The sequence below is a fragment of the Aedes aegypti genome, chromosome 3, assembly GCF_002204515.2.
Source record: "Aedes aegypti strain LVP_AGWG chromosome 3, AaegL5.0 Primary Assembly, whole genome shotgun sequence".
NCBI classification, from domain to species: Eukaryota; Metazoa; Arthropoda; class Insecta; order Diptera; family Culicidae; genus Aedes; species Aedes aegypti.
In genome coordinates this window covers 51,916,326-51,930,229 of record NC_035109.1, presented here as the reverse complement: position 1 = coordinate 51,930,229, position 13,904 = coordinate 51,916,326, and the positions used below count along the sequence as shown (strand labels likewise).

Sequence of the window (13,904 nt, the reverse complement as noted above, 5' to 3'; positions counted from 1 at the left end):
ATTATAAAAAATCGTACCTTTTGTATTTTTCTACGATCAACCTATCACAGAAGAAGAGCCTGATGGTATTGAAATGATTTCAAATCTGCTTTTCCGTTAGTTACACGGATAATAAAAAATGTTCCAGAAAAAAATTAAAAAATTCATATTTTCAAAAGTATAGTAAAAACTCAAATTTTTATTATTGTCAAAAATCAGTAACCAGAAGAGGCTTCAAGAAAAAATTGAAAAGGATAGGGATGTTCAAAAATAAAAATAATAAAAATCAAAAACCAAAATTTATAAATTTGCGGAGAAAAATAAATCATTGCCCAAACCGTGTTTAGAATGATTTTAAATAACGAAAAATAATATTTAGATCAAAAATAAAAATTTGGGTATTAGAGGGTTAATTGTTTATAATTCTAACAAAACTACATAATTAACTCATTACTAATCACTGTTCCTATATTCTCTTTTTCTCTCCTTCTTATCTGTTGCATGATTATGAGCATCACTAATATAATGCATGAGCATGCACAATAAGAATAATTTCAGGATTGAAAGCAGTACATGGATACCTGGATAGAATAGCTTCGAAAAGGGCGCTCAAAATATAATATTTCTGGTCAGGGAAGTATTTCATCAAGGGTATGTAAAATTTTTCCATTATTAACAATTATTATTCCAGATCACACAAACAAATGAACTAATATCAAATATTTTTAAAATATTTTTTTATAAATCAGCATCGTCAATCAGTGTAAAAACAGATAAAGTTTGTAAAGTTATCACCATCGATTAAATTGCGCTCTGTATAGTAATGTTCAATCAGTATCAAAATCTTCTAAAGCGTCGCATTGTGCCATCAGCAGCCCTTAGCATCACTCTCATATTGTTATTATTTTGTTGTTTATAAAATTTCTAGAGAGCGATCAGCATATTCTTTCTTACTTGTACAATGGCCGATCTATTTGGAATTTTAATAAGTCAAATCAAACTTCAAAACTCAAATTAAATTGCTTTCAGCACATTTACATTTTGCAGCATTAATCGCATTACTGTGTCAAGTCTTCTCCATTCCCTATACCCTACCCCAACCCTTCTTATCCTTTCCGATGGTGTTCAAGTGGTCCGCATAGACTATTACGGCCATTACCTATCCCTTACCCCGGCTTTGGACTGACTTGCGCTCTCATTGCCCCACCAAACGCTGCAAAATGAAAATGAAAATGAAAATGATATTCCTATGGGAACTTTTTCATAAGCCAACACTGAGGAAACATAACGTACCCCGTTTGAAATAGTCACTTTCTAGTGACTTAGCCATTTTTTTGTCCTGGTAACTAAAAAGTGACTATTTGCAACAAAAAGTCACTAAAGTCACTATTTTCGCGATAAATCATAGATAATCTGGATCAGTTTCTTAAATAAAAATAGCAGGACAGTGATGTTTTACTGGTTTTTATTATTCGAATGCAAACATTTTTTTTTTGTTTCGATCAGCATATCAAAGTCTAGAGAGGAAAGCATTCTTTACAAACTTGCTGGAAGAATTCTGGTAAAAATTGCACAGTCATTTCTGAACGATCTGGTATTTATTTTTTGGGTTCCGTGATAAAGGATTGGTTAATTTTTAAAGTTCAAATATTGGCTTAATTCCTAACAGACCTGCTAAATTTATTTAGATGAATTTCTAGAGAAATCAACGAAGAATGGTTTGAAGGGATATTGGAGCTACCTTTGGAAGGAAGCTTAACAAAAATCCTTAAAGAAAGTAGTCTGAAAGTTCTCTGAAACTTCAACCAAAACTTATTTATCAAATTTGTCAGAAACTTGTTCAGGAATTATGCTTATAAAAATTTACCAAATTGATTAGGAAACGGATTCAAAAATTTTACAAGAAATTTAATCATATTTTCAGGACATTCATTCGTGGATAGAGCCTAGACTTTTTTTTCTTTAATTTGTAACGATTGTTTCTATTCCAAAAACGCGATTTGGAATAGAAATAGTCGTTGCTTGAACACACATAGACGCATAGACATGGGTTTCGAAATCAGTTCGAAGTGAGTTGTATTTATTAATATTTAGTGATTCGATTATTTTTTGATACTTCGAGTACTTAGTAATATCTAGATTATTGTGATAGGTCTAACTCATATTCTTACTATCGTGGCACATTCAGAATTCTTCTCGAGTTCATCGAAAGCTTGTGAGTGAGTGCGGGCTCAATCTATCTATCTTCTATCTATCTATCTATCTTCTATCTATCTATCTATATTCTATCTATCTATCTTCTATATAAATAAAAATGGAATGGTGTTTGTATGTCACGAAATGGCTAGAGAACGGGCTATACAATTTTAAAATTCTTATTAATAATTCTTCTTAGTTATGGTCCTAGAGTGTTCCAATGTGTTTGTGTATATAAAAAGCCCAGCATTTTAAACAGGAAAGTCGAAAAAAAGGTAGTGAACGGAACTATATTTTTGTACGGGACGTTTCACAACGTTTTTCAACAGCCTACTTGATGGCAGGACAAAGTTTGCCGGGACCACTAGTTTTAAATAAATTCTTACTGGGACTTTTACTCTTTTATTTTTAAATTCTCTGTTCTGCTGGGATTTTTTGTCCTATTTTTGTAAGGATTTTTTGCCAAACCATCTTCCTATATCACTTAAAATTTAATCTTGGCTTTTTTCTGAAATTTTCCAAGAAATTCATGAAGATTTTTTTTCCTGAAATTCGTTCCGCAAGTTTGGCATGTGGAACAGCTTTAATTATTTTGGCGCAATTAATGCCAACGAATTTCGTCATAATTTCTTTCTTCAGAGTTGATGAATTTCCTGGATATTTTATCTACTGACTGGAATTCGAGATTAACGAGCCCAGCGTTTGTGTGCTCTGTTCGAAATCTACTAAATTTTTTTATAGGTGAAGTTATTTGTATACGTGTAAAGCAATCAATAATTATTAACAATTATTGTTAAAACTCAAGAATCCATCGTTGAATCATTAGCAATCATAAAAAAATCTTTCAAATTGAATTAAATCTTCATGAAAATTTACAGTTTAGATAGCTAAGTGGAGTAATAGGTTTTCATTACTATTGCTGCTATTTTGATCGAAAAAAACGATAAGGAACGATTGTAAAACGATGACGGCTTTTTTTTTCCTCTTAAGACATATTTCGAATTACTAATGGTAATTTCATATTTATTTTTACATAATTTTTAATATTTTTGATTTTTGAGTCACTATTTGGTCACTTTTTTGATAATTGTGATCACTAAAGTCACTATTATTTTGCTGTCTGATCGTTACCAGCCCTGTAATGCGAGTAACTTTGATAGTGCGGAACTCACATCATACTGAACGAAATAACATTATTTCTGTTTATAGCTAAGTATGCAGTTTCGCTCCAGAAAAGTAAAGACATTCCTTGACTGAAAGGGTCAAGAAATTTCCTACAGAGAGCCCCCTTTGAAGTGACATTTCTTCTCATATAAAAAAATGATGAGATTCAAGCATTTTCAAAACGCTCACAAAAATCCTGTACTACGATCATTTGATGAAGTTTTGAAGATTTAGTAACTTATTCTTGATAGCCTAGTTCCAGTAGAACTTTAATTCGATCGCAAATCTCTTAACGAAAAGCATTTTTACAAACTGTAGCTATTCTTGTAATCAAAGTCAGAAATTTCCATATAACGTTTAAAGCCTAGAGGTAGGCAACGGCAATTAGTTCGATTTTGTTTGAAATATACGATTATACGATACGATACGAAGAATATAAAAATATGGAATATACTTTATTTATACGAAATCTTATAGACTTACCTTGGTGTTTATTATGTTTATTTCTATTTCAACTGTAATAATGTCAAACAGTATTTTATTTGTGCATGTCCATGTTTTTACAAACCCAAGAAAGCCGAAAATTGACTTTCGAATGTATAAAAATATAGGTGCACTCAAAATGAATTGTTATGCAATCTTTCATCTGCAATCGATAACTAAGATACCAGTACCTGTTTTGAAAATATGAAATGAAAACCTATAAACTATAAACTTGAAATATTCTGATTTTCTTCAAAAAAAAAAACAGCCAAAGTTATCCAGTTTTATGGTACACAACATTTTCTTAAGGAATAACTACATAAGAAGTATTTTGTTTTTCAATACGAGAATCTTGTCAAAACCCTTATGAAATAATACCCATAGCTTCTTGGTAATCATACACTGAGCCAATTAATCCGATTATCCTTATCTGAAAAATCATATACCTGCTTCGGAATTCAGATTTGATAGGTTTTATTAATGTCCAATGATGATTATATGAAGATCCAATTGAGTTTAAATAATAACAATATGGAAGCAATTTGAATTCTACATAAAACTTATTGGACACCATTATCCATTCTGTCATTACAAAATCATATACATGGTATCTGATTGTGTAATGTGAAAAACATCAGTTTTTATTTAGCTACAAGATGGCGTGTCCACTGCACAATTTGCTTGTTAATTTTGGTTTCTAGACGAATTGTTGTAAATTTTTCAAAGATCTTATCAAAGGTAAGCTGTAGAAATCAGTTATTTTCGATTATACTGCTATTTTCTTAATATATTTCAGAATATGGAACCTCCCTTCATGAGCCTTTGTCTTGGTCGTTGAACAGATTTGCTTCAAATTCCATGCAACTATGAACCTTCGATGTTCTGCCTGACGTTATCGAAGTAAGTTATTTTATTAGTTAGTTATTTTTGGACATTACATTCAGGGAGATTTTTCATCATTTCAGAAATTGTTCACCAACTATGCTGCAACAAAATTCCCTCTGAATTGTTGAAACAGACGTAGATGAATATTTTCAATATGTGCGAACACCCGGATAATGTAATGATTAAAGAATGGCGAAGTAGGTCTCTCTCAAATCAAGGAAAAATATTTTATGAATTTCGCTCCTTTGTATTGAAGAAATGTTAAATAAACGATTTTAAATTTACTTGAACGATTTTATTATTTATGAAATTTGATTTTGCATAATCAAATAAAGCAAATGCCAATTGATAACTCATTCATTGTTATCAAAGAAACAATTACAATTTATTTTAGTTTCACACGAAAGTTATATGATTTTGTATATGACACCAGCTTAGATTGGATTTTATAGCCATAGACTTTTTGTTTGAATGTTATATGATTTTCGTAATGAACTCTATCTGTATGAATTCTAAATAAGAGTTATATGAAAATCATTATGGAAAAAAGCTATATATTTATTGTAATGATTCGAACATGAAACATTTTTGGAGTGTACGCATTGATTATTTACTTCCATAAGACAATCTAGTGAAGTACGCTTTTCTTAACAATTTCGAATGTATGACATTTGGTCGAATGGCATTTAGTCGAATGATGTTTGGTCGAATGACGTTTAGTCGAAAGTACATTTGGTCGAATGGATATTTCGTCGAATGGACATTTGCTCGAAAATAATTTAATTGCTTTAAGAAGCATTTTTTTTAAAGGCACTCCGTGCTCGTGGCCACTACTGTGCCGGAATCAGTTTATCTGTATCTTCCTTGCCGGTACAGTTCTATTTTTAACTAATCTATATTTACATCTGCTTTCACTCTCTTCTGCTCTTTTGCTCTCACACCGAGCAGGTAGGAGAGTGCTCTGCTGTTGGTCCAATCGATTTCCATAAGCCATAGTCCATTGCTCTTGCGGTGGTTCGTTTTGCCGTGTTCTTGAGTCGTTTGAGGCTAGCTGCCTGCGAAGTGGGTCAGTTTGTCTCAGTCACCATCTGATACTGACGAAGGATGGATGTGCTCCCCCAAGCACGGTCCTCCGTGCGGCGTCTTCTGGTGGCTGGACGGGTTATTTTTTTGGAGGGGCTGGGAATTGAATCCATGACCTTCCGCTTATGAAGCGAAAGCGTAACCTCAAGGCTACGGACCCCCCTAAGAAGCATTTTTTATTTGGTTCAAATGATTTGAAGTCTAAAATTTAGTCGAACAGGGATTTTTCAGATTACTTTACAAGGTGTCATTTTGACTTTATAACATACAGTAATTTAATCATTAAAACTGGGAAAGCATGTATGGTAGGTGCTCTTACTGTAGGTTGCATATGCTAGGACAACATGATAGAAGGCAAGAAGTCTGCATTAGAGTACTGATATTTTTTGATCAATCTTCAAGCCTTCAATATGCAATGTACGGGAGGAGGAATAAATGTTTACCGGCTGGTTGGATGGCCTCTTACGCCCAATCTCCAAGAAAAGGTACAGACTGGAATGTGCAAATTACAGAGGAATTACCCTGCTGAATTTGGCGTGCAAAACGCTGTTAAGCATCTTGTGCAACAGACTGAGACCGCTCGAGAAGTCCTTCGTCGGCGAATACCAAGCTGGTTTTCGTGAGAACCGCTCGACAACGAACCGGATGTTTGTGAATGATCCTAGACAAATTCTGTTTCAAATCAACGGCGTACGATTCAGTGAAAAGAAATGAGCTGTGTCAGATAATGTCTGAACATGGTTTTCCGATGAAACTAATTAGACTGATACGTGCAACGCTGAATGGTTCAGAGATAGTAGGCCTGACCATTAATTCTACCAAAACGAAGTACATGGTTGCAGGTAGAGATAGAGTCAGGCATGGTGGTGTATGTGCTGAGGTAGTGTTTGATGGGGATGTATTGGAAGTTGTTGAAGAATTTAGTTACCTTGTGACATGTGCCAACGACGTTTCCTGCGAAGTGAAAAGACTTGTTGCGGCTGCGAATAGGGCCTTTTACGGACTACGTAACCAGCTTAGGTGCCGCAACTTGCAAACGGAAACAAAATTCGCCCTGTATAAAACATTGATTCATCTAGTGGCTCTCTATGGACACGAAGCATGGTCGTTGAAAGAGGCAAACCGATAAACCTTCGGTGTTTTCAAGCGTAAAGTGCTGTGGACAATACTCGGTTGGAAACTAGAACAACGCACTGTGTTTTATTTTCTCGATTTCATGCGCTTTTTGAATAGCGCCCAAACCGTTGATTTTAGCGATATAGTTTGTTCGGAGAAGTTTCTTGGTATATTAAAGCGCAACTTTTGACGAAAAAAGTTTTGTGATCAATCCACCTAGCAGTGAGATCGAAAAACTATTTTTTCAAAACATTTAGATAGACATGTGGTGTCTTCGGCAAAGTTGTAGAATTGTCAATTTGAAACAACTTTGTCGAAGACACAATTTTTCTATCTCTTATACTTTTTGAGATATATGCCGTTGTATGTGAATGGCCCCTAAAAATCATATTTTTTATCATAACTTTTTTCCAAGATTTTTAACATTTTTTGTGTTTTCTACAAAGTTGTTTGTCATGAAAAAACCCGTGTTTTTGCTGAACATATCATACCCCTATCTTTTGAAATAACAAAGTTATTCATGAATTACTCTTTTTTCAAGGGGTAGTTTAGGCCTCTATAACTGGCTTCGGCGCAAAATGGCGCAGAAAACTCTCACAAATCATGAAAGTACCATATTTTCCCTTTCGGCAGTTGATAAAAACTTTTGTCTATAAGCGTCTTTGAATGGGTTTTTACTATCAAACAGATAAACCTTATTAAAACGAACTCGACTGATAATTCTTTTTCCTTAAGAGATAGAGAGGTGCGAAGTTTAGCAAAAACACGCGTTTCAAGATGTTTAACAACTTTGTAGAAGACATGAAAAATGTTAAAAATCTTGTAAAAGAGTTACAAATTTTTTAAAATAAAGTACACAAATTTGTATGAAGAAATTCGTTTAAAATATTTTTTGTTCATAACTTTTTACTTAATTTTTTAACATTTTTCATGTCTTCTACAAAGTTGTTAAATATCTTAAAACGCGTGTTTTTGCTGAACATTGCACCTCTCTATCTCTTAAGGAAAAAGAATTATCAGTCGAGTTCGTTTTAATAAGGCTTATTTGTTTGATAGTAAAAACCCATGCAAAGACGCTTATAGACAAAAGTTTTTATCAACTGCCGAAAGGGGAGATATGGTACTTTCATGATTTGTAAGAGTTGTCTGCGCCATTTTGCGCCGTAGCCAGTTATAGAGGCCTAAACTACCCCTTGAAAAAAGAGTAATTCATGAATAACTTTGTTATTTCAAAAGATAGGGTGATGATATGTTCGGCAAAAACACGGGTTTTTTCATGACAAACAACTTTGTAGAAAACACAAAAAATGTTAAAAATCTTGGAAAAAAGTTATGATAAAAAATATGATTTTTAGGGGCCATTCACATACAACGGCATATATCTCAAAAAGTATAAGAGATAGAAAAATTGTGTCTTCGACAAAGTTGTTTCAAATTGACAATTCTACAACTTTGCCGAAGACACCATATGTCTATCTAAAAGTTTTGAAAAAATAGTTTTTCGATCTCACTGCTAGGTGGATTGATCACAAAACTTTTTTCGTCAAAAGTTGCGCTTTAATATACCAAGAAACTTCTCCGAACAAACTATATCGCTAAAATCAACGGTTTGGGCGCTATTCAAAAAGCGCATAAAATCGAGAAAATAAAACACAGTGCAACGCTACATACGCGCAGACGTATGAATCAGAACTTTTATTGGGGTAAATGGACGACCTCTGGCGATTTTTCTTTGCAAAACTAAGCTTTCCCATAGTAAAAACCATACAAACCTTTAACTTTTTGGTAGGCGCGCGGTTTTTTGTAACGCGAGTAGTCGCGCGTTGTACTTTGTACAACACCTTTGGTTTTTCATGTTCAGCATGAAATACTTCGCGATCTAGATAAAATATAGAAAAACCATCGTCGAAAAATTTGTTTGGGAGATCAAAGACTGGCATGCGGTTATTATTCAGTTTCGGAATTCCACCATTTTTGTTTTGCAAATATCTCAGGAGCCTAACCATCTAGAGAGATGGCGTCTTCTGCAAAGCCAAGTAATTCGAAATGTTGCCACGAGGCGGCGCTAGTGCGCACGAAACTATTTTACGGATATCTCCTGATTTTGGCGTCTTCGGCAAAGTTGTTCAGTAGCTCAAGGACTGTAATTGTTAGAGGCAGTTGATTCAAAATTTGGCCACCGGGCATGCACACTAACGCCGCATGGTGGCAAAAATTTGAAGCAACTTGCTCGAGCAACGATAGTCCTTCAGTTACTGAACAAATTTGTCGAAAACGCTATCCTTCTAAATGGACAGGCTCCTGAGATATCTGCAAAACAAAAGAAAAAGTTGCATGCCCACTAGTGGTACTTGGCGATCAAATTCCGAATTAAACGAGGTATCATCAGATACACCTCCAGAACAACTTTACTGAAGTGGGAGTCTCCAAAGAGTTTCCAAATCAACTAGATTTTGAGATATATCGATTTTAAATTGTGGTCTACTCGAACCGTTTATAGTGTGTTCATTATTATGCGACTTCTATGGACATTTGTTGATTTTACCGCATTATAAAGGGCGATTGGGGCCTTCCTTAGCCGAGTGGTTAGAGTCCGCGGCTACAAAGCAAAGCCATGCTGAAGGTGTCTGAGTTCGATTCCCGGTCGGTCCAGGATTTTTTCGTAATGGAAATTTCCTTGAGTTCCCAGGGTATAGAGTATCATCGTGCCTGCCACACGATATACGAATGGCGAAAATGGCAATTTTTGTAAAGAAAGCTCTCAGTTATTAACTGTGGAAGTTGCTCATAAGAACACTAAGCTGAGAAGCAGGCTCTGTCCAGTGGGAACGTTAGTACCAAGAAAAAGATAAAGGGCCATTGTGTAAACAAAAACTGTCGAGTATTGTTCTTAAGAAAATTCTTGAAAAATACATTTTGGTTTGGTGTTGATAGATATCTTTGTTGGAAAATGCAAGCATATACAGTCAACTCTCCATTACTCGATATTAAAGGGGCCATCGAGTAAGGGAGGTATCAAGTTACTGAATACAAAACCAATGCAACTGCGATCCAAGGGACCATCGAGTTAGCCATGAAACCAACTTTGGTTCTCTAACTCGATATCGATATACGGAATATCGAGTAAGGGAGAGTTAACTGAATATCACAACTGTTGTATAAAGTACAAATACGCGACAGCCCGAAGGTTAAGAAATCTTCTACACTTTATGACAAGCGCGGTTTATTGCTGTTCAGGTTTTTCAACATCGAGTTTCAATTGACAGGAGTGTTTTGAGATTCGAAAGATGGCTTTTAGTATCTTTTGAAAACAAAGCTACATCTTGCATACCGATATTGATCAGGTCGACAATCAATAAGTTGTAGACATCATAAGTGAGATTTAAAGTTAGTTGACTTCTCAAACTATGCATTAGCATGAGCATGAACATTGATGACCGTAAAATTCGTAGTTGCTACTCCGTGATTGACCAGAATAATCGAAATTGTACAGGGAACCAAGAGATGTAGCTTGGGAGTAGCATACCATCTTCAATGTACATTTCCGAAGACTCTGAAATTAGTAATGTCAATAACGGCGCCGGCCATGCCCTTACGTTCGGGGAAGGGAAGGAATGTTAGTGTGACATCCATTGTTACTAAAGACCGAGTACACCTCTGCATCTTCATGATTGTCACGGGAAGGAGTTTTGTTAGTGGGTGGGCTTAAAAGCTACATGATCAGGATTCACCTTGGTAAGTGATGCGATTCATGTAACTTCTGTTTAAAAATTTATCTATCAATGCGTCGACATCTTATACATCAAACCATTCAAAGGTTTAAATCTCTTATTTTTAAATATGAATAAGCGCTTATGTCAACACTTTATGCGTCGAACCCTCCATAATTTGTTCGACAAATACATAAAAAAAAATACATGTCATGGTACAAATGTGTCATTACAAGTATGAAACGAGCTCACCAGTTGGTAATCCTTCCTCGACTGAACATTCACAATCTCAGCGTCAACACGCTTAAGAAGGGATACAAAATCACTCCGAAGGCGCGCGAATGAAGTGCTAACTGAAAAAAAAAATGCTCCGCGCGCAAATCGGATAGCTTGAGCCTTTGCAAAGCACTACGCAAGCGAACGAAGCCACCGAAAAAACATTCGGAGCGCGCAAAAAATGAATCGGACAGTTTGGGCCTTCGTAAAGCACTACCCAAGCGAACGAAGCCAACAAAAAAAAACACTCCGAGCGCGCGAACGGCTTGGGCCTTCGCAAAGCACTACCCAAGCGAACGAAGCCGACCAAAAAAAAAAAAAAACTCCGAGGGCGCGAAAAACGAATCGAACGGCTTGGGCCTTCGAAAAGCACTGAGTTGACTTCTAAAACTATACAAGACAAAAAAGGAGACACCATATTCACGATCTTCTCTGCAACTATGGTATGAATTAATTGTAATTTCGTACCAAAATGTAGGTTTTCAAAGATTTAGTTGCAGTACCAATAAACCAAAAGTCCAGATGAAAATTTTTGAACAAATGTTGATCATCTTACATTTATGCACATTAATAGAAAATATTTAAGTTGTTTAAAATAAATATTGTTTTATAAACGATGTCCATAGCTGTACATTTTTTCAGGATGCCTTTTTGTGCATAATTACAACGTTTATGCACCGGGAAATATTAAAAAAAAAATGTAATCGATGTAAGAACTTTAAAATGTTTCAAAATCGACTCTGATTATTATTCACTATCTCGTTGTCAGTTAGATTTGAGCACGGTTATTTGCCATATTCTATTCTGCACCCATTGTAATAACTAGTAAACTATAAAATTCATCCAAAACTAAAGAATTTCTGGAATACGATTACATATCTGTATTTTGTCTTCCATTTTCAGATGAGGAAGTAGCGAAACCGGAATCGACCGTTCAGGAGTCCAATAAGAAATCAAAGAAAAAGCAAAAGAAGAAGAACAAGAAAGCAACACCAGCAGCTTCCGGAACCCTTCTCAAAGTTAAGAAAACCAATGCCGTCGAATCACCGGCCAAAGCGCTGAAAGGCAAAAAGGAGAAAAAGAAAGCGGCCGCGAAAAAGTTGAAAGCCGGCAAGCCGTTTGTCATCAGCCAATTGGACGGAGCGGATGACCTGCCGATGATGAAACAGAAGAAGCAAGGCGGCAAGAAGAACAAGAAGCATTTTTTATCCGAACGCCCGGCTGCCAACGCCCCACCTAACCTGAAGGTCAAGCAGTCGGGCTCCGAGAAGGCTCAACTTGAAAAGAAGGATAAACTGCATCAGTTGGCGCAGCAGACCAAGTTCAAGAAAAAGAAGAACAAGAAGAACAAAGTTAGTCAGGTCAGGGAACCTATTACAGAAATAGCTAAACCCGTGAAAACTCCTAAGACGGTCGCCAAAACAGGAACTCTACCCGGAGCGGACGGATTCTGGAGTACCAACACTTCGCTCGGGAAACAAGATTCCGATTCCAGTGATGACGATGAGCAACCGATAGTGCAAACCAAGAAGCGCCTCAATGCGAAGGAGCGTTTCGAGGCGATGAAACAAGAAGAACAGCGAATTCGTCAAATCGAAGACGAACTGGCCGATGCTTCGGTGGATCCTCACACTCCCGACCAGTTCGATCGCCAAGTCCTGTCACAACCGAATAGTAGTCTGCTGTGGATCCGCTACATGGTGTTCCACATGGAGTCGGCCGAAGTGGAGAAGGCCAGGGCCGTTGCCCGGCGGGCACTGAAAACCATCAACTTCCGGGAGGAAGGCGAACGGCTCAACGTGTGGATTGCGTTGCTCAATCTCGAACTGCGGTACGAAACCGTCGAAACGTTCAAAGAGGTCCTACAGGAAGCCATTCAGTATAACGATGCATTCAAGGTGTACTCGAGGGTGATCGAAATCGTGATTGATTGCGGCAAGACCGCGGAGGCACTGGACATAATCGATATTCTGCAGAAACGGTTCCGGAAGCAGCCGGAAATGTGGCTCTTGGTGGGTAGTTCTTACTATAAACTGGGACAGGCCGCCAAGGTTAAGCCGCTGCTCAGTAAAGCACTGAAATCGTTGGAGACAAAAGAGCGTAAGTTGCATGCATTATATAATTCAATTCCAATTAAGATGTGACTTATTTCTCGAAAGTTTTCAAAATCTGAAGTTCGTGGGCTCTCCTAAATTCAATTCACATAAAAAATAAACTCCGAAGTTTGAGTTAAAAATTTTAAGACTTAGAAGTGGCTTGTGGCCTTCACCATTTACATCGACATTCAGTTAATTGGATGTTTTTGAAACTTTTCATCAATTTGATTTCAAAGAGAATGGTAAAAAAATGTTTTCATTCCGCCTTACAGACATCCCGCTAATTGTAAAATTCGCCTTCCTACACAACCGCAACGGCGAACGTGACGAAGCTCACATTCTGTTCGAACAGATTCTGACGTCCTACCCGAAGCGAACGGACATCTGGTCGCAGTACGTGGACATGTTGGTCAAGGACGGCCTGGTCGATGTGGCGCGGCAAACGTTGGACCGGGCCATCGCCCAGCGGTTACCGATGAAGAACATGAAAACCCTGTACACCAAGTATGTGGCGTTCGAGGAGAAGCACGGCGATCGGGAAGCGGTGAAACGGATCAAACAAGCCGCGGCGAACTACGTCGAGAAACAGCTGAGCTCGAGTGGGGTCACGGTGTAGAGTTTACATTGTGTTAATGCTAGGTAAGATCATTGGTACCTTACAAATGATTAAAGTATATTTCGCCTTTAAATTCAGCTAAATTTTGTTGAAATGTTGATGACTGCATTTAATGGTAGTTTTTCAGGGTCTCAGGGAGAATGAGAGAGAAGTTTGAATGTGGTTTCTGCCTTTATTTCAAACGAATTAAATATGTGTGCATACATATTTTATTTGTTTGAAGTAAAAGCAGAAACGAGCTCACCAATTGATAATCCATCGTTGACAGGGTAGCTCCAAATCACCTGGCATTGGTAATAC

General features: G+C 36.7%; 1 protein-coding gene across 1 annotated transcript in view; it reads left to right on the top strand.

The window, feature by feature from the left end:
• The window catches only part of LOC5573966 (protein RRP5 homolog), a 36,816-nt gene extending 23,135 nt beyond the window's left edge, over positions 1-13,681 (top strand). The window contains exons 4-5 of the mRNA XM_001654961.2: positions 11,796-12,992; positions 13,261-13,681. Coding sequence (XP_001655011.1) covers positions 11,796-12,992; positions 13,261-13,604 — 1,541 coding nt within the window. The 3' untranslated portion in view covers positions 13,605-13,681. The remainder of the gene's footprint in view (positions 1-11,795; positions 12,993-13,260) is intronic.
• The last annotated feature ends 223 nt before the right edge of the window (positions 13,682-13,904 follow it).